The sequence below is a fragment of the Rhinatrema bivittatum genome, chromosome 3 (assembly GCF_901001135.1).
Source record: "Rhinatrema bivittatum chromosome 3, aRhiBiv1.1, whole genome shotgun sequence".
NCBI classification, from domain to species: domain Eukaryota; kingdom Metazoa; phylum Chordata; class Amphibia; order Gymnophiona; family Rhinatrematidae; genus Rhinatrema; species Rhinatrema bivittatum.
In genome coordinates this window covers 538,360,879-538,381,470 of record NC_042617.1, presented here as the reverse complement: position 1 = coordinate 538,381,470, position 20,592 = coordinate 538,360,879, and the positions used below count along the sequence as shown (strand labels likewise).

The following is a 20,592-nucleotide window of genomic DNA, read 5'->3' as shown; positions in this document are numbered from 1 at the left end:
CTCTTCCGTAGGGAGGAACTAGCCCCGCTTATTCCAGCTATTCTGGCGGAGCTGGGCATTGCGGCTCTGACGGTGGTCGCCAGGCAGGACGCCAACATGGATCCGATGCTACTGGGGCTCACTGGCCCAGCTGTAGCTTTTCCCTTCCATTTCTCGTCGACGGATATTCTGTTTAAGGAATGGGATTCCCCGGAGTTAGGCCTTAAGGTGACAAAGGCCATGGACAAGCTTTATCCTCTGCCGGAGGACGCGTTGGAGCTGTTACAGATCCCGAAGGTAGACGCGGTGGTGTCAGCAGTGACAAAGTGGTCGACGATCCCTGTCACGGGCGCCACGGCACTCAGGGATATCCAGGATCGGAAGCTAGAGGTACAACTCAAGAAGATTTTTGAGGTATCAGCTTTAGGAGTCCGGGCCACCATTTGTACTTACTTCGCCATGAGAGCCAGTCTGCGATGGGCTCAGGTTCTCACAGGCGGATCGCCTAGAGGCGGCTATAGCATATGGGGCGGATGCTCTCCACGATCTCCTACGGACCTCTGCTAGATCCATGGTTGCGGCAGTTTCGGCGCGTCGTCTCTTTTGGCTTCGTAACTGGGTGGCGGATGGTTCCTCTAAGGCTCACCTCGGTTCTCTTCCATTTAAGGGTAAGCTGTTGTTCGGCAAGGAGTTAGATGATTTGATGCTTTCCCTGGGGGAGAACAGGGCTTTCAAATTGCCTGAGGACAGGGCTAGGTCCCGGCCCTCGTTGTCCAGTAGGCCCCGTTTTCGCGGAAGCAGAAGGTCGCGTCCTCAGAGATCCTCGGGTCCCGCATACCGGTCATATACCGCTCGTACCTCCCAGTGGTTGCAGTCCTTTCGTGGGAAAAGATCCGGGCAACAGGGGGGACCCCCATCTGGCGCCGGGTCCAAGGTCCCACAATGAGATGCGGCTGACCCATCCCTCACCTCGGCCCCAAGCCGTGGTTCCCAACGTCGGGGCGAGGTTAACGTTATTTCTCGAGGAATGGGTCAAGGTAACTTCGGATCACTGGGTCCTCGACGTGATAAGACACGGTTATGCTTTAGATTTTGCTCGCATCCCGTCAGACAAGTTCCTGGTGTCGCCCTGCAAGCGTCCGGAAAAGAGAGCGGCCGTGCTAGGGACCCTCGAACGTTTGGAAGGCCTGGGGGCCATTTCTCCCGTGCCGGCAGGTCAACAAGGCACGGAACGTTACTCAATTTACTTCATCGTTCCAAAGAAAGACGGCACGTCCAGACCAATCTTGGACCTGAAAGCGGTAAACAGGTGCCTTCGCGTCCCTCACTTCAAGATGGAGATGATTCGGACCGTAATTGCCTCGGTGCGGCCTGGCGAATACCTGGCCTCACGGAAGCGTACCTCCATGTGGGTATCCACCCATCCTTTCAGCGGTTCCTCAGGTTCTGGAGGGGTTCTTGGTACACCCTTACCTGGACGACTGGTTGATCCGGGCCAAGTCCGAGAGCCAGTGTCACTTGGCAGTGGACAGGGTCCTCCAGCTGCTGCAGTCCCTGGGCTGGGTCATCAACTTCCTCAAGAGTCATCTTGTTCCCACCCAGTCCTTGGAATATCTGGGGGCCGTCTTCGACACGAAACGGGGCCGGGTGCCCCTGTCCGCGGAGCGCGTATGGAAGCTGCAGTCTCAAGTCAAGCGGTTATTGTCTCTTCGGCTACTGCTGGTTTGCGACTACCTGATGGTTCTGGGATCTATGGCGTCAACGCTCGCGTTGGTCCCCTGGGCGTTCGCTCATCTGCGTCCATTACAATCATCCTTGCTATCCCGTTGGAAGCCAGTGTCAGAGGAATTCCACCTTCCGCTACCGCTAACGGATCAGGCGAGGGACAGCCTGCACTGGTGGCGAGTGTCGGAACACCTGACGGGTGGTGTGTCCCTGTTGGTTCCCGGCTGGACAGTAGTGACCACGGACGCCAGCCTTTCCGGTTGGGGCGCGGTTTGCCTAGGCAAGTCGGTGCAGGGCCGGTGGTCCGAGACTCAAGCGCAGTGGTCCATCAATCGGCTGGAGACCAGAGCGGCTCGCCTGGCACTGCAGTCCTTCCTGCCGTTGATACGGGGAAGGGCGGTGCGGATATTGTCGGACAATGCGACCACCGTAACCTACATCAACCGTCAAGGCGGGACATGGAGTCCGCTGGTAGCGGTGGAGGCGCAGCTCCTGATCAGCTGGGCGGAGCAACATCTCAGCAATATCGCAGCGTCCCACATTGCCGGAGTCGACAATGTGCAGGCGGATTATCTCAGTCGTCATCACCTGGATCCAGGGGAATGGGAGCTGGCGGAGGACGCCTTCCTTCTCATCTGCAGGACGTGGGGGGTGCCCCACATGGATCTCATGGCCACGTGGCAAAACACAAAGGCTCCACGGTTTTACAGCCGACGCCGAGAGAGAGGGGCCGAGGGAGTCGACGCACTGGCTCTTCCCTGGCCGACAGACGTCCTGTTGTACGTGGTTCCTCCGTGGCCAATGATAGGAAAGATCCTGCGACGTATAGAGCTGCACCCGTCCAAAGTGATCCTTGTGGCGCCGGAGTGGCCACATCGTCCGTGGTTTGCCGATCTCATTCAGTTGTCGGTGGTCGCCCCCCTTCGTCTCCAGGGGTTCCCGGGGCTTCTTCGTCAGGGCCCCGTCTGTTTGGAGGATGCGGATCACTTCTGTCTCGCGGCATGGCTTTTGAAAGGCATCGCTTGAAAAGCAAAGGTTACTCGGATTCGGTGGTGGCCACGCTATTGCGTTCCAGGAAGCAGTCGACGTCCCTAGCGTATGTCCGAGTCTGGGTGATTTTGAAGATTGGTGTCTGCAGCGCAGGGTGGTTCCCACTTCGGCCTCCATCGCCGATATACTAGCTTTTCTCCAGGCTGGTCTCGCCAAAGGGTTGGCGTGCAGTTCCCTGCGAGTACAGGTGGCAGCGCTTGGTTGCTTGCGAGGTAAGGTTCAGGGGTTTCCCCTGGCCCTGCACCCAGATATTTCCCGGTTTCTTCGGGGAGCAAAGCACCTCCGTCCACCATTGTGTCATCCCTGTCCGTCCTGGAACCTCAATTGGGTTCTGTCTTCCTTATGTTCGGCACCGTTTGGGCCCTTAAAGCGGTCAACGGTCAAAGATCTCACGTTGAAAACGGTATTCCTGGTGGCGATTGCTTCGGCAAGACGTGTTTCTGAGTTGCAGGCGTTATCCTGTAGGGAACCGTTTTTGCGTATTTCCGACTCAGGAGTCTCTTTGCGGACGGTTCCTTCCTTTTTGCCTAAGGTCGTGTCGGCATTTCATTTGATCAGTCCATTGAGCTCCCCGCTGTCGGGATAGGGGTGTCTTCGGACCCAAAATTGAGAGACTTACGGAAGCTAGATGTCCGGAGGTCTCTCCTTCGCTATTTGGAGGTCACTAATTCCTTTCGGGTGACGGTTCATCTTTTCGTCCTGTTTTCGGGTCCAAAGAAAGGTGCCGCTGCGTCCCGCACTACGATCGCCCGTTGGCTTAAAGAGGCCATTGGTTCAGCGTACGTGGTGCGGGGAAAGCCGGTCCCCGTGGGTCTCAGAGCTCATTCGACGCGGTCTCGCGCTGCGTCTTGGGCGGAATCTTCTCAGGTGTCGCCTCGAGAGATTGACAGGGCGGCTACCTGGATGTCGTTACATACCTTCATTAAACACTATCGGTTGGATGGTCAGGCTGCTGATTCCGGGGGTTTTGGAGCGGGAGTACTCCGAGCGGGACTCTCTGCTTCCCACCCTCGGTAACTTAGCTCTGGTACATCCCAGGTGTCCTGGACTGATCCTGGTACGTACAGGGAAAGGAAAATTAGTTTCTTACCTGATAATTTTCGTTCCTGTAGTACCAAGGATCAGTCCAGGATCCCGCCCGCAGTGCTGTTCTGCAGTAACGGAGAGTCCGCTCGTAGTCTCATTACCTAATCTGTTTCTGGTTTTACCCCCTTAGGGGAGTTCTGTTTCCAGTGGGAGTCTTGAGCTGCTCCCTGTTGTGGTTAGGTTATTTAGCTAGTTTATTGGTTTCCTGTTTTTCTACTTTGACATTTTGTAAGACTGAGGGGCTGTGACTGGCACAGGGGCATATATGGCTCCACCCACAAGTTTTAGTCTGTCTCCATCTACTGGTGCGGAGTCACAACCCAGGTGTCCTGGACTGATCCTTGGTACTACAGGAACGAAAATTATCAGGTAAGAAACTAATTTTCCTATATGGAACCTAACATCGTGTAACTACAGCAAGGGTTATTTTTCATTATATGCAACACCTTGCACTTGTCCACATTTAAATTTCATCTGCCATTTGGATGCCCAGTCTTCCAGTCTTGCAAGGTCCTCCTGTAATGTATCACAGTCTGCTTGTGATTTAACTACTCTGAATAATTTTGTATCATCCGCAAATTTGATAACCTCACTCGTATTCCTTTCCGGATCATATATATATATATATATATATATATATATATATATATATATTGAAAAGCACCTGTCCAAGTACAGATCCCTGAGGCACTCCATTGTTTACCCTTTTCCACTGAGAAAATTGACCATTTAATCCTACTCTCTGTTTCCTGTCTTTTAACCAGTTTGTAATCCACGAAAGGACACCGCCTCCTATCCCATGACTTTTTAGTTTTCGTAGAAGCCTCTCATGAGGGACTTTGTCAAACGCCTTCTGAAAATCTAAATACACTACATCTACCGGTTCACCTTTATCCACATGTTTATTAACCCCTTCCCAAAAATGAAGCAGATTTGTTAGGCAAGACTTCCCTTGGGTAAATCCGTGTTGACTGTGTTCCATTAAATCATGTCTTTCTATATGCTCTACAATTTTGATCTTGAGAACAGTTTCCACTATTTTTCCTGGCACTGAAGTTAGGCTCATTGGTCTATAGTTACCCTGATCGCCCCTGGAGTTTTTTTTAAATATTGGGGTTACATTGGCCACCCTCCAGTCTTCAGGAACAATGGATGATTTTAATGATAGTTAAAATCTGTAACCTAATAGATCAGAAATTTCATTTTTGAGTTCCTTCAGTACCCTAGGATGCATACCATCCAGTCCAGGTGATTTGCTACTCTTTTTAGTTTGTCAATCTGGCCTACTACATCTTCCAGGTTCACAGTGATTTCGTTCAGTTCGTCTGACTCATCACCCCTGAAAACCATCTCCGGAACTGGTATCTCCCCAACATCCTCATTAGTAAACACGGAAGCAAAGAATTCATTTAGTCTTTCTGCAATGGCCTTATCTTCCCTAAGAGCCCCTTTAACCCTTCGGTCATCTAATGGTCCAACCGACTCCCTCACAGGTTTCTTGCTTTGGATATATTTAAAAAAGATTTTATTATGAGTTTTGCCTCTATGGCTAACTTCATTTCAAATTCTCTCTTCGCCTGTCTTATCAATGTTTTACACTAAACTTGACAATGCTTATGTTTTATCCTATTTTCTTCAGCTGGATCCTTCTTCCAATTTTTGAAGGATTTTTTTTGGCTAAAATAGCCTCTTTCACCTCACCTTTTAACCATGACAGTAATTGTTTTGCCTTCCACCTTTCTTAATGCATGGAATACATATGGACTGCGCCCCTAGGATTGTATTTTTAAACAATGTCCAAGCCTGTTGAACAATTTTAACCTTTGCAGCTGCACCTTTCAGCTTTTTTCTAACTATTTTCCTCATTTTATAAAAGTTTCCCTTTTGAAAGTTTAGTGTTAGAGCTGCAGATTTACTTATTGTCCCCCTTCCAGTTATTAGTTTAAATTTGATCATGTTATGATCACTGTTGCCAAGTGGCCCCACCACCGTTACCTCTCTCTCCAAATCCTGCGTTCCACTAAGAATTAAATCTAAAATAGCTCCCTCTCTTGTTGGTTCCTGAACCAATTGCTCCATGAAGCAATCATTTATTACATCCAGGAACTTTATGTCTCTAGCAAGTCCTGATGTTACATTTACCCAGTCAATATTGGGGTAATTGAAATCTCCCATTATTATTGTACTGCCAAATTGGTTTGCTTCCCTGATTTCTCATAGCATTTCATCATCTGTCTGACCATTTTGTCCAGGTGGATGGTAGTATACTCCTATCACTGTACTCTTACCCAACACACACGTGGGATTTCTACCCATATAGATTCTACTGAGCATTTAGTCTCTTGTATGATCTTTATCCTGTTGGACTCTATACCCTCCCGGTCATAAAGTGCTACACCCCTGCCACGTTGATCCTCCCTATCGTTGCGATATAATTTGTACCCTGATATAGCACTGTCCCATTGGTTATCCTCCTTCCACCAAGTTTATGTGATGCCAATTATGTCAATCTCATCATTTGCTGCTATACACTCTAACTCTCCCATCTTACTTCTTAGACTTCTGGCATTGGTATACAGACATTTCAAAGTGTGTTTTTTGTTTGTTTTAACAACCTGCTTTTCAGTTGTTTGGGATAATGCGAAAATCATTAGCTTTGGTGATTTTTTACATATAGGCATATGGACTATGTTTGCTTTAAATGGAACCTCTCTGTTGGGATGCCCTAACTCTCCTGTTTCATTAGTATCCTTCAAGGATACATTTCTCCGAACCATGCACTGCTGAGTGACTGTCTGCTTTCCCCCTTGTTCTAGTTTAAAAGCTGCTCTATCTCCTTTTTGAAAGTTAGTGCCAGCAGCTTGGTTCCACTCTGGTTAAGGTGGAGCCCATCCTTTCGGAAAAGTCTCCCCTTTCCCCAAAGGTTTCCCCAGTTCCTTACAAAGCTGAATCCCTCTTCTCTGCACCATCGTCTCATCCACGCATTGAAACTCTGGACCTCTGCCTGCCTCTAGGGACCTGCACGTGGAACAGGAAGCATTTCAGCGAATGCCACCCTGGAGGTTCTGGATTTTTGCTTCCTACCTAAAATCCTAAATTTGGCTTCCAGAACCTCTCTCCCACATTTTCCTATGTCGTTGGTGCCCACATGTACCACGACAACCGGCTCCTCCCCAGCACTATCTATAATCCTATCTAGGTGACGCATGAGGTCTGCAACCTTCGCACCAGGCAGGCAAGTTACCAGGCGGTCCTCACGTCCACCAGCCACCCTGCTATCTACATTTCTAATAATCGAATCACCAGCTATGATGGCCGGCCTAACCCTTCCCTCCTGGGCAGTAGCCCTGGGAGACTTGTCCTCAGTGCGAGAGGACAATACATCACCTGGAGAGCAGGTCCTTCCTACAGGATCACTTCCTGCTACACCAGGGTGATGTTCTCCTACTGGGAGACCTTTCTGATCCAAGGCAGCACTAGGGCTGCCAGACTGGATTTGGGACTTGGCTACTATGTCCCTGAAGGTCTCATCAATGTACCTCTCTGTCTCCCTCAGCTCCTCCAAGTCTGCTACTCTAGCCTCCAGAGATCGGACTTGTTCCCGAGAGCCAGGAGCTCTTTGCACTGAGTGCACACATACAATCTCTCACCGGTGGGTAAAAAAATCATACATGTGACACTCACTGCAAAAGACTGGAAAGCCCCCCTCTTGCTGCTGGACTGCTGCTTTCATCTTAGTTTTATTGAGTTCCTAGTTAAGTTTAGGATACTAAGGGAGTTGGAATGAGAGTAGTTTAAATTAACAGGTGAATTTACTAATTAATCAGCTAGTGTCCTACAAGGGGATGATTAAACTTTCAATAAGGGCTGGTACAATAGGATGATTTAGATAAGACCCTGATTGATTTTTAATACGAGAGTGTCTCGTGCCTAAAAGTCAAGGGTTGAGTGGGCGGGACTAGGTATTATACATTACATATATGCGGGCGACGTCCAGCTAATTTTACCAGTAGACAAAACAATTGAAAAAACGTTGAACCTAGCAGTGTTGTACCTAGATATAATTAAACAACTGCTGTGCCAAATGGAACTAGTAATTAATATTGAAAAAACAGAATTCATACACCTTGTGTTGCGGTCTCTACCACTTCCCTCCGCCTAGGGCTCAAACCTGCCTACCTCCGCCTTAGGAATCACCGCACTCCGCCCGCTCTGGATCCCGGGGCCTTCTCTCACTCCACGTGGCGGCCACCATTATGTGCCTGCTTCTCGTCAGTCTCGCGCGCTCAACTCCCGGAAGCCTGGCCCCGCCCGTGCTGCTGACGTCACGCCCAAGCCCCGATATAACCGGCGCTCAAACTCTCCTTCATCGCCTTGCAACGAGGTTCACAACTCCATAGTTGTTCTTTGTTGCATTCCTGGTGATCTCCACGTTTCCTGCTTTTGACTCCGGTCTGCTTCCGACTCCGCTTCAGCCTACTGCCTGCCTCTGACTCCGGTTTGCCTCTGACTCCGCTTCAGCCTGCTGCCTGCCTCTGACACCGGCCTGCTTCCGCTTCAGCCTACAGCCTGCTTCAGCCTCCGGTTTGCTACCGACTCCGCTTCAGCCTCCGGTTTGCTACCGACTCCGCTTCAGCCTACAGCTTGCTTCAGCTTCCGGTTTGCTACAGACTCCGCTGCCGCCCGCTGCCCTGCCTTCAGCCGGCCCTCGGCCCTGTACAGCCGGTCCCCTGCTTCCCGGGTACCTTGGACTTCCTTTCCCCCTGTTTGCTCTGGTCCCGGTCTAGCCTATCTCAGTCCCTGGACTTTCTGCCTGTATTTCCAAGTCCCGAGGTCCCAGTGCCCTACGGGCTCCTTCCGGGGGGCTCCTGGTTCCTGGATGAACACCTCCTGCCTGTGGCTCCGCCCCCCGGCCTACCCTGTCACCCTAGGTAGGCCGGCCCAAGGGTCCACTATCTCGCCAGCAGTGTCCAACTGCAACACCTTTAACGAAAAAAAACTGAATTAATCCAGAATCCCATCAAAATTAGAAACGATCAGATAGTGGAACTAACCGAAAAAACTCGAAACCTAGGAGTAATAATTGACAGTGAAATCAAGCATTTCCGGACTCCAATTGATTGAACACCTTAACCATCAACTACCCCATGTAACTATCTTTAGCTATTTATTTACCTGTCCTTTCTCCTCCCTCTTCGCCCAGTTATAGCCACCCTTGTTACATGTAACTGCTTTTTCGCACCATAGTTCTAGTTTGTTTGTTTTTTTTTTTTTTACTATGCACTCCTGTTTTATGTGAACCAGCATGATGTGACTGCTGTCTCGAATGCCGGTATATAAAAAACCTAAATAAATAAATAAAATAAATATATAATGTATTATATATTATATATATATATATATATTATATTATATTATATAATATATATTATAATATATAATATATAATGCTTCAATGTAAACCGGGGTGAAGGCATGCGCTAAACCTCGGTATATAAAAGCTTCAAATAAATAAAAATAAATAAATAAATAAACCTCAAACAACACATATCATTGAAAGTCAGAGAGGGGTACGCGAAACTAATGGTCCTTAGAAGGCTAAAACCACTACTAACCCTAGCACACTTTCAAACTGTTCTTCAAGCACTTATTTTCGCTAGCACAGACTATTGTAACACACTCTTCCTTGGATTACCACAGTCAACACTAAGACCACTCCAAATCTTACAGAACTCTGCAGCCAGAATCCTAACTGGAAAAAGCAAAAGGGACCACATCACTCAAACTCTTGCGGAATTACACTGGCTGCCAATCAAACAAAGAGCACAATTTAAAACACTTTGCACAGTCCACAAGCTAATCAATGAAGAAAATACAGATTGGTTAAACACTGCTTTAAGACTACATATTCCCCAAAGGAATCTCAGATCAGCAAATAAAGCCTTACTAACCATTCCCTCTGTAAAGACAGCTAAACTGACACAAGTAAGGGAAAGAGCATTATCATTAGCCGGCCCTATATTATGGAACTCAATGCCACCCGAAATAAGATTAATGAGAGACCATAAACTCTTCAAAAAAAGCCCAAAAACATGGCTTTTCAAAAAAGCTTTTCAAAATGAGAATGGGGAATAGGTAGAACTAAGAAACTAGAAAAGGACTTATACACACAGGCAAAAGTCACCAGATAACATTTATTTTGTATACCATACTTAAATTGTATATTGTTTAACTATTTCTATTCTCTCCTATTTCTTCCTCTCCAAGTTCGGCTACCCTTGTTAAATGTAACTGTACCTTCGGTCACCACAGTTCTAGTTTTTATGTATATAATGCACCCCTGTTTATGTAAACCAGCAAGATATGTTTTCATGATTGCCGGTATATAAAAATTCTAAATAAATAAATAAAAATAAATATGCGTTCTTTACCTTTATTTTTATCACACTTAAGTTTTAAGTTAAAGAATTACAGTATATCGCATATATGGTTAGCCCATAAAGGGAATTTCAATACACACTACATATAGCTTATAATATTTTGAATCATGTATCTGAACAACTTCGGCACCCTCTGTTTAAAGTAAAATCTATTTCAAATTTATTCATGTGCCTATTTGTAAACCGTTGTGATGGTATATCACTAAACGACGGTATAGAAAAGTTTTTAAATAAATAAATAAAAACAGACATTAGACCTAACTATCTCTGGCTTGATTATTACCTCAGAAACAGAAAGTGATCGGTGTAAAGCAACCTTTATTGGAATAAGCCCAACTCTGGCCGAGTTTCACTCCCAAAGGAGCTGCCTCAGGGGCTGTTGAGGGCAAAAGGTATAATTTTAAAAATTAAAATTGAATTATAATACACATACATGTGTTACATAAAAGGGTGTACTTACAATAAAATCAACATATACGTCTATATTAACACAATACATATATAAATGAAAGACATACATAAACTGTGCATTGTTATTCAAAACGATGTATGTGTGCAAAATTAAAGTGTAAATGTGCTTGTATGTGTATTACCTTGGTACGCTGATTAAAACTGAGTTCTACACACCGCAAAGTGAAGATGGGAGGTGGTCAGAACACCAAAAACTACTTAGAGTGTAATAATTCACAAGACCAATGTCTTGGGGACATCTTGGATTTGCACACATACATAGTTTTGAATAACAATGTCTGCACAGTTTATGTATGTCTTTCATTTATATATGAATTGTGTTAATATAGACGTATATGTTGATTTTATTGATTTCAGAAGGACACGATGAAACATTCCGAAGATTCTGGATGTTAATAGAAGCACCACCTTCACCCGAAGTTGTGCCTAGACCAGATTCCACACCTCTTAAAGATGGTAAAACTACATCAAAAGGGCCAGCCACTCCAAAGGATCCTCAGCCCGTACTACCACCTTGACTTATTGGCACAGCACCCTCCACGGCTGAGATTACCTGAGTCCCAATTGAAGCCTCTCCCTGTTGCCCTACTCCCGACTCCTCGATATAGCTTGATGGATCATTACAGGGACCAGATTACCGGGAGGTTCATTGTGGAGTGGAGAAGGCGTGTAAGGAGGGCTGGGGCTCAGCGAGATATCAGCGGTCAAAGGGGATGGTGTTCACTCATCAACTGGCTCCAAAGTGAACAAGGCTCCCGATATTGCTGTCGGGGTTGCTGCGAAGAAGCCCTCAATATGGGGTTGTGATGGTTCCAAAGAGGGAGTGCTTGAAATAATCTCCCTCAGTTTAGCCTTCCTTTTTGTGTAAGGCATTGTGAAAGGAAATCAAGGAAAAAAGATAATCTAACTGAGAGCATTCTGGCAGCATTCCTCACTCAGTGGCCATCTTGGGGTTCTCTGCATAGGTTTGCATTCGCAATGGAAAGGATCGCGTTAGAGATGGAGTAACAGAGATTGACAAATATCAGGAGTCCATTGAGAGTGGCTTATTTGTGCTTTGGTGCAGAATTGCTTCAGTATTGCTTTGGCATCGTATCTCAAGATGGATGCCTCTTGGTACTTGACACTGAATGCATTTTTGTGTCTTGGAATGGGTTTTGGGGGCTGCACCTCCAAGACTGCTGGGTAATTTGAATATGCCTTTATACCCATAGTTATCTTTTGAAAATGTTTGGCATCTGAATAGACCTGTTTTCCAAGATGGTCTCTGTGCAATTCCTGTTAAAATACCTTAAGCTTGCTTAGCACATGGTGTGGATTCCAGTCTTGACATTTCTATATTTTGATGGCACTCTGTCGGAATACTGCTTTGTTCCTTTAAGATTTCTGCCCTCGTTGCTTTGATGCCTTCAGAATGATTTGGAAAAACATCATCTCTTCTAATCTACTTCAGTACCTTGAGAGAGTGCTCAGATTTCCATAAAGGTCTCTTTGTTTCAGCACACCAATATTGTTGATGCATTCTTATATACCTTTCACTATTCAAGGACAGTTTTTGTGCAAAAACATCTAATTTTTTTATTCTGTGTCTTCAGGCTGATTTGCTAACCTGAGTGCCTCAAATATTTTGCCAGCCTCTGTCCTTTGCCTCTGGAGTCCTTGGTCTTCTACTTGGCACATCTGTATGGTTGATAAGCACTCATATGAGGCTGTCGCCATGCTGATTCTCACAAATTGTTAGGATTTCAATCTGCTTTTATTTCTGAGTGCCTCTTCTATTTCAAGTACTCCAAAATTTTGGGACAGTCTGAGGTTTGGCAACATGCTTGAAATTGTATTTATCTAAAGTATTTACAAGAGCCATCAGCGAATCCATGAAAATTCAGCCTTCTGAAACCATACGGCATCAGATGACTATTTACGTGTACATGACTATCACTAGTCAGAGTTTGAAATATGCGTTTTTTTGGTGGTGTCAACTCTTCAGTTGTAGGAATGATGCCAGAAAAATTGAATGCAGTTCTCTCAGAGCAACATCTAGTGCTCTTTGTTCCTTAAAGATTGTATCTTAGAAAATACTTGTTTTTGGTAGGAGTGACAACCATTTTAATAGCATTCTTTCTGTCCCTGGGTATGAATAGAGATAAAACAGTAGTACTAAGGATAACTGTTTTGGGGCAGTAATGATGCCAATTGCAATAAAGCAGTATTGGTAGAAATGTCTGGGGAAAAAGGGTAGTGCTAGTTGGAACAGAGTACCTTGATTAGTTATTCTGGGGCAATGGGAATGCCAAAGATAACAGGACAAAATGAATAGTAATTCCAGAGCATAACGTCAGCAACATTATTATATAAAACAAGGGTAGCCAATTCTAATCTTGAAAAACCTAAAAACGGGTTGGTTTTCAGGATATTCACAATGAATATACTTGAGATACATTTGATGTACCTCTTCATTTTATACAATGAATGTTGTGAAAATGTGACCTTTTGTGGCATTCTTTGACTAAAGTTGCCTACGCCTGATTATAAAACTGTTTTGTCAATGTTTTCTGCTTTTAATTCATTAGGTTGGAAAGAACATTCCAGTGTTAAGCAGAGCCCAAAACGCAAGGGCCATTATGTGCCAAAGGACCCCCCTTCCTATGCTTCAGGTAAGGGTTTAATGTAGCAGTGACATTTATGGTACAGAAAGAGGTGAGGTGAGGTCTATATAAGTGGTAACAGACTGTGGTTAAATGGCACTTTTTTCATGGAAGGAGAGGAGTGATATGATATAACTTTTTAATAGTGTCCAAGGTATGGTGTATTAGTTTAGAGGTTAATCTTGTGTATCTTTTGAGGAATGGCTTGAAAGACCTATTCATATACTTCCCAACTGAGAGATCCATCAGGCTGGGGTAAAATGGACATGGTAATACCATTGTTAAAGTCATCTGGATTATTATCCAGTTATGGAGGCCACATCTCTAGAGGGACTAACAGAAATCCAGAGGATGGCTTCCGAAACGTTGCAAAGTCTGTATCATTTACCTATAAGGCTTTTGGACCAAAACGCATATATCCTAGAGGAGGAGATGTGATGGAGGCAACCAGATATTAGACACATACTTTTATGCCCTTAGGTAACTTTCATTGGTAAAGATGTTGTAGAACAAAGCATTAAGATGGGAGACTGGATGGGTTAGTGTGAGGATTAACATAAATTCCCCACTTCTATGGAAGTCCTACAAGTGATCAAAACACTTAAGCCTGGTGAGGCCGCAGGTTTAGATGGGCTCTCGAGTGCCTACTATCGTAAGTTCTCTCATATATTAGCTGAACCTCTCCCCACTCTTTTTTACCATGTTAGCAAGGGGGGCTCTTTTTCTATACATCCAAATACCGTAATTATTTCCGTCATTGCTAAACTGGGAAGAGACCCAACGATCTGTGGTTCATATAGGCCTATATCTTTGATTAACTTAGATCTGAAGATTTTGGCAAAAATATTAGCACAGCGCCTTAATGGATTTTTACCAACCTTAGTCCACTTGGAACAGGTGGGGTTTATTCCGCAACGAATGGCTGCGGTTAACATGCGAAAGATAGTAGATTTAATATGGTGGGTCAACAAGGAACATCTCCCATCCGTATTGTTTTCCATTGAAGCAGAAAAGGCTTTCGATCTTGTACACTGGTCTTTTTTTTATTCCAGACCTTATAGCGCATGAGCTTTGCTCCTTATTTTTTACAATGGCTTCGAAAGTAATATGAGACCCCCCTAAAGCCCGGGTGAAAGTCAATGGTAGTTACGGGCAAGACTTTAACATCGATAGAGGAAGAAGACAGGGCTGTCCATTATCCCCATTATTATTTGTGGTGTTCCTAGAACCCTTCACTACACGAATCAGAAATACCTCAGCTATTCGAGGCATGAGATTAGGCCCTTACCATTTTAAAATCTCCCATTTTGCTGACGACATAATGTTTATTTTGACAGAACCAGAATATTCATTAGCAAAGTCTCAGGCTTTAAGATTAATTTTGAGAAATCAGAGCTGCTAAACATAAATCTACTAGCCTCTGATATCTTGGAATTAAGAAGTGTTTTCCATTCCGCTGGGCTAAATCATCACTGAAATATTTAGGTATTCACTTGGGACCCCAAATTTCTGATCTATATTCTCTCAATTTTGTGCCCTTAATGCAATAAACAGGGACTTGGACCAATGGGGGAGGGGTTTCTTTTCGTGGCTTGGACACATAGCAATACTGAAAATGAGCATGATTCCTAAATTTTTATATTTATTTTCGACCCTACCTATTTACCTCCCCTCTGTTCTTATCCGAGCTTGGCAGAAAAAACTTATGCAATTTTTATGGAAGCGGAGATCCTCTCGAGTGGCATCCCGTCTTCTCTATTCACCTAAAACCAATGGAGGATTAGGAGTGCCCAACTTACTGTGGTACTATGCAGCCTCTCAACTAAGAGCACTCCTAGATCTGACTCACACCTGACCTCATCACGGTGCCTGCCATGGACAACACGAACCATGCTGAAAGTATGGCGACAGTGGAAGGCTAAGCTAGTTGGGAATTTCTCATACTATTATCAGGCCTTCCTTTTCCATAATACCCAGTTCCTAGCAGGGTATCCGCCTACCACCTTTAAGCAGTAGGAACATAAGGGGATCACGACTTTTGGTCACTTATTTTGCATGGGGAAATTTAATGCTGCCAGATGAGTTAGAACATATGTCACCATATAGAGAATGTCAATTTCCTTGCATATGCGCAAATTAAGCACTTTTTGGACCATATACGAAAATCTAATATTATGCGAGAGAATAGATCTTTGTTTGAAACTTACTTCACTCATGCTGACTCAATACATGGGATAATTTTAAAAATGTATAGCTTATTAAATGATCAGAATTTTCAGACGCCATATCACGTACTAAAGTGGGAGATTGATTTGGGATTAACCTTGGATTCTAAAATATGGAGGTCTATATATTCAATAGCCACTAAATGCTCAATATCTGCACGAATGCAAGAAAATTGCTATAAAATGATATTTTGGTGGTATCAAATGCCGGAACTTCTGCATGTAAATTACCCAAATCAATCCCCCCTATACTGGCATCAGTGTGGACAGCAAGGGACCTTTATACATATATGGTGGCAATGTGATAGAGTTGCACAATATTGACAAAATATATTTAAATGGATAAGCAAACATTTTGCGGTGAATTGCATTCCCTCCGCAGCTTCAGCCTTACTCAACATACCCCTCTTAGGATTAAATAAACAACAACAAAAATTGTGTGTTCGAGTGTTCATTGCTGCTCAATCACTATTGGTCCAAAATTGGAAATCCAAACAAGTGCCTTCTCTCTCAAATGTTGTTGAAAAATTACATAATTATTGCCAATTAGCCTTTCTCACGGCTACCAAGCCTAATAGAATTTCCTCCTATCGAACCATCTGGGGTCCCTTTATGCAATCCTTTTCCTAATGGGTCTTGATGTATTTATTACTCTATGCTGGCCTATATAATGTTTTGTTTTTTGTGGTTTACTTTATATGATGTGTACTACAAATCCAAAGTAACAGGAGTGTCATCTGTAGTGCACTGTCATCAGGGAATTCGTTTTTGTCTATACTTTAACATTTTGGAGCTGGTGACTTATGGTATAATCAATGATGCAATTGAACTTCAGATGTTGTATTCTAGTGTGAACAATATGGGGTGGGGGTGGGGAGGGTTTTTTCCCACCATATTATATGAATGTGTTATTATTAGAGAATAATTTTGTAATTGTTAATTTTGAAAATAATAAAACTTTAAATAAAAAAAAACAAAACATAAATTCTCTGTATGTACCCAGATCAGTCCAGTCTCCTGGGTTTTGTATCCCTGCCAACAGATGGAGACAGTGAAAGTTTTACTGATACTGCTACATAATCCTGAGTGCCACCTGCAGTCCCTCAGTATTTCTCAGTCTCCAGCAGATGGTAGATGGTGCAAAATCTGCAGTAAAAAAAACAACCCCAAAAAAGAAAATAGAAGAAGAAAGAGAGCCTTCCTCTCACGGGATTGCTAGGTCCTGGTAGGACCAACCCCCCCCCCCCCCCCCGGCTTGAGGTGGACAAACTAGGGATTGGTGACCCTTTAGTATGCTCGGTCCTTAGATCCATGGGGTGGTAAATCTGGTGGTCCAGATCCCTTCCCTTCATGAGGCTGCTGAGACAGCTTGAGGCACTGTGAAGCAGTTTGTCAGCTTGTTTCCACTTGCGGCTCTGTGTTCTATCCTAATCCAGGGAAGTATTCTTACCTTTGTTTTGTTGGCAGTAAAGGTGAATAAAAAAAAAAGTGTTTTCTACTTTCCTGCTTGGGGAGGCTGGGGTATTTTTAGACCACTTTTTCGCAGTGGCAGAGCATGCGAGGTGGGCAGCTATTAGGGAAAGGATCCCCCGGCCACGCGCAACATGGTGCACGGCTCGGTCTGCCACGCTTGCAGGTCAGCTCAGTTGCTGCTTAACTGGGCCGGATTGTGCACTAGCTGTTGATCGGGTGGTGAGGGGTCTTTGGAGGGACCTGCCACCTCGACAAAAGAAAAACAGGCTTCTGCTTGTCAGTGTTAGCACCATGCCAAGGCTTCTCTTCCTGTCAGTGTGGGAATAGTGGCCATTTTGAGATCGTGTGGCTTTTGCAGTGCCGGCAGGGGAGGGAGAGGGATTCCCCTCTGAGGCTATCTCCAGTATGTTCAGGCTCTGGTTAGGAGCATGGGGGCTTGGAAGGGGAGGATTTTCCTGTTCTCCTGACTCATGAGTCCTCTCAGGTCTTAAGGAGCCAGGTAAGGGCTTTCTTCACAGCCTTTGTTCTGTTATTGTATGTGGCCTATTTAGCAAAGCAGCTTGCTGCAGAGGTGTGTTCTGGGATCCGGGCTCGGCCTTTGGAGAATCTGTTTCTGGGTCTCAAGCCGGGGCAGGCAAAAAGGAAGCTGCCTTCTTCCATCCAGCGTGTGTTGAGCCTTTCCTCAGCCTCGGGACATGCAGTAGATGAGTCGAAGGATTCAGATGTTGCTCCAGAAGTGCCGGTGTTACAGCAGTTGATCCGGATGCAGGCAGCACAGATCAGGTAGGGATCCAGAGAAGATCCCGGTTACCAAAGGAGATGACCCCAGGGTGATCCATCTATTTTGTAAAGCGGAACTGTGGCCATTCATTCCTCAGCTCCTGCAGGAGCTCGGGCTCAAGGTTCCTCAGGAGGACTCTTATTTGGAGGGAGCGGATCTTGTCCTGAATGGGCTGAGGGGTCCAGCAAAGCCTTCCCGTGCCACAAGTCGGTGAAAAAGTTGTTGGATAAAGAGTGGGATATTCCCGAGGTTAGTTTGAGAGTTGGGAGGGATATGGTGGAACTTAATCCTTTTCCCGGGCAGATGTTGGCACTTCTGTTGCTTCCTAAAAAAGTGTGTTCTACTTTCCTGCTTGGGACAGCTACGGTATTTTTAGACCATTTTTTCTCAGCGGCAGAGCCTGCGAAGTGGGAGGCTATTAGGGGAAGGATCCCCCGTCCATGTGCAACATGGTGCGCGGCTCAGTCTGCCATGCTTGTGGGTCAGCTCAGTCTCTGCTCAACCGGGCCGGATTGTGCACTGTCAGGCGGTGAGGGGGTCTTTGGAGGGATCTGCCACCGCAGCAGGTCTCTCCAAAATGTGAGGAGTAACATAAGAAAGTATTTCTTCACAGAAATAATGTGAGGCATGGGTAAGCAACTTTGGATTTGCAGCGCCACAAATGGGTCAAGTTTTTCAAGATATCCACAATTAATATGTATGAGGTATTTACTTCATCTTCCTTATCATCCATGCCAGACCAGTCTAGAAAGTGGGCTGTCTCTTGCCCTGCCAGCAGATGGAAACAGAAAAAAAGCTCAAAGCTGACTTCACTCCCCCTTATAGGGGGTCTGGTGCTGCCTTCAGCTCTGCAATATTTCTCTGTCTCCAGCAGATAGTACAGATGTGTAGTCTGGTACAGCAGTGAGAGGTAGGTCGCTTCTGGGAAGGCTTTAGGTCCAGGTTCCTGGTGGAGTATAGACGCGGGGGGGGGGGGGGGGGGGGCGGTGCTCGTCTTCTAGCTGATGGAGACAGAGGACATGCATTTTTCTGTGACTGTCATAAGGAAAGTGCAGTCCAGGCACTTACCAGTTGCTGTCTCCAGCTGGTATTAAGCTTCCAGAGCTTGTCTTTGGGCCTCTGTCTGGTTTAGCAGGTTCATACCTAGATCGGTCCAGACTCCCGGGTTTTGCATTCCTGCCAGCAGATAGAGACGGAGAAAGTTTTACTGACACTGTGCATAACCTAATGTGCCACCTGCAGCCCCTCAGTATTTATGTCTCCAGCAGATGGTAGATGGTTTAAAACCTGCAGTCTGGAGAGACAGAATAAAAAAAGAAAAATATTAAGGAAGAAAAGAAGATTGTTGGATCCTCTCAGGATGGCCCCACCAGTCGGTCCTGGTGGCTTCATCCTCCCTGGTTTGAGGTGGACGAGCAGGGGTTTGGAGACCCTTTTATAGCTTGATCCTAGAGTCTGTGGGGTGGACATCTGGTGGTCCAAATCCCTCATTCCCCACAAGCTGGCCTTGCGACCTGCCATTCGCTCTGTACGATTAGCTCAGAGTAGCAGGGAAGTATACTTTTTATTTCCTATTGCCAGGGCTAGGTTGCTTGCAAGTGTATAAAGTTTTGAGGATTTAAAAAAAGGAAGCAAGTGCCTTATGGTTTATTTTTGCAGTGGTCGAGCTTGCAGTTTACATGGGCAGCAACCTTCAGCATTCGAGTGGTGGGTTGTTGCAAGGCTTCCCTCTGGTGAATGCAGCGAGGTAGCGATGTGTGGCCCCATCCACTTCTTCAGGCAGGTGGAAAGGCTTGCCATGCTTGTGGTGGATCACGTTTGCATCTGAATTGAGCAGGCCTGTGCTCTGGATGTGTAACTGGAGATGAAGGCACTTTTGGGTCCTGCTTTCTCTGCTACCGCTGCTGTTAAATCAGCAATGATCTCGCGGGAGTCCAAGCTTGCCGTGAACTCCTCTGTTGTCAGCGTGGGAACGGCGGCCATGTTAGCTTCTCCAGCAGGGCCTTTGGCTTCGGGGGGAGGATAGGGGATCCCCAATGTGGCTATCTTCCACTGTTGCTGGCACTGGGGTGTACCGAGGAGGTTCTGATTGTGGTTATGTTTCCCTGGATAAGGGAGACTTGGACCTGAAGGATTTTCCTTTGGATAGGGATTCGGATGCACTCCAGGCTTTTTCCACGGAGTTTATTTTGCTTATGCATCAGGCTTATTTAGCAGAGCAGGCAGCATGAGATACTACTAGATCCAGGTCTCGATCCAGGGGTGCTACCTGGCCCAGGAAGGACCCCATGTCAGTCAAACAAAAATGTTCGGATAGTATTTGCTGTATTCTGGGTCTTTCCTTGCAGGTAGGTGGAGCTGAGGAGGATACCAAAGACTCCGATGATTCAGAGACTGCGACAGGGGATTCCTCAAGTGCAAGCCAGAATACTGGATGTGGTAGACCCGGCCAAGGGTCCAGAGAAGGTCTTGGTGGCTGAAGGGGATGATCCCAAGGTGGTATGCCTTTTCTGTAGAGATGAACTATGTCCTTTGATTCCATCTATGCTTCAAGTACTGGGAATCGAGGTGTTTCAGGAAGAATTGGATCTGGAGGGAGCGTATCCTACGTTGGATGGTTTGCTTGGACCAGAAAAAGCCTTTCCCTTCCATAAATCGGTGAAGAAGCTGGTAGTTCAGGAGTGGCTTAAGGGTTGGTAGAGCTATAATGAAGCTTT

General features: G+C 45.7%; 1 protein-coding gene across 8 annotated transcripts in view; it reads left to right on the top strand.

Annotated features, from left to right (window-relative positions):
• Nucleotides 1-20,592, top strand: part of ZNF512 (zinc finger protein 512) — a 149,523-nt gene that overhangs the window by 16,574 nt on the left and 112,357 nt on the right. For all 8 annotated transcript variants that reach the window (XR_003855733.1, XM_029596371.1, XM_029596370.1 and 5 more), the window contains one exon: nt 13,322-13,405. Coding sequence is in view for 7 of the 8 variants with exons in the window: in XM_029596371.1 (XP_029452231.1) it covers nt 13,322-13,405 (84 nt within the window). In the remaining variant the exon portion in view is untranslated. The remainder of the gene's footprint in view (nt 1-13,321; nt 13,406-20,592) is intronic.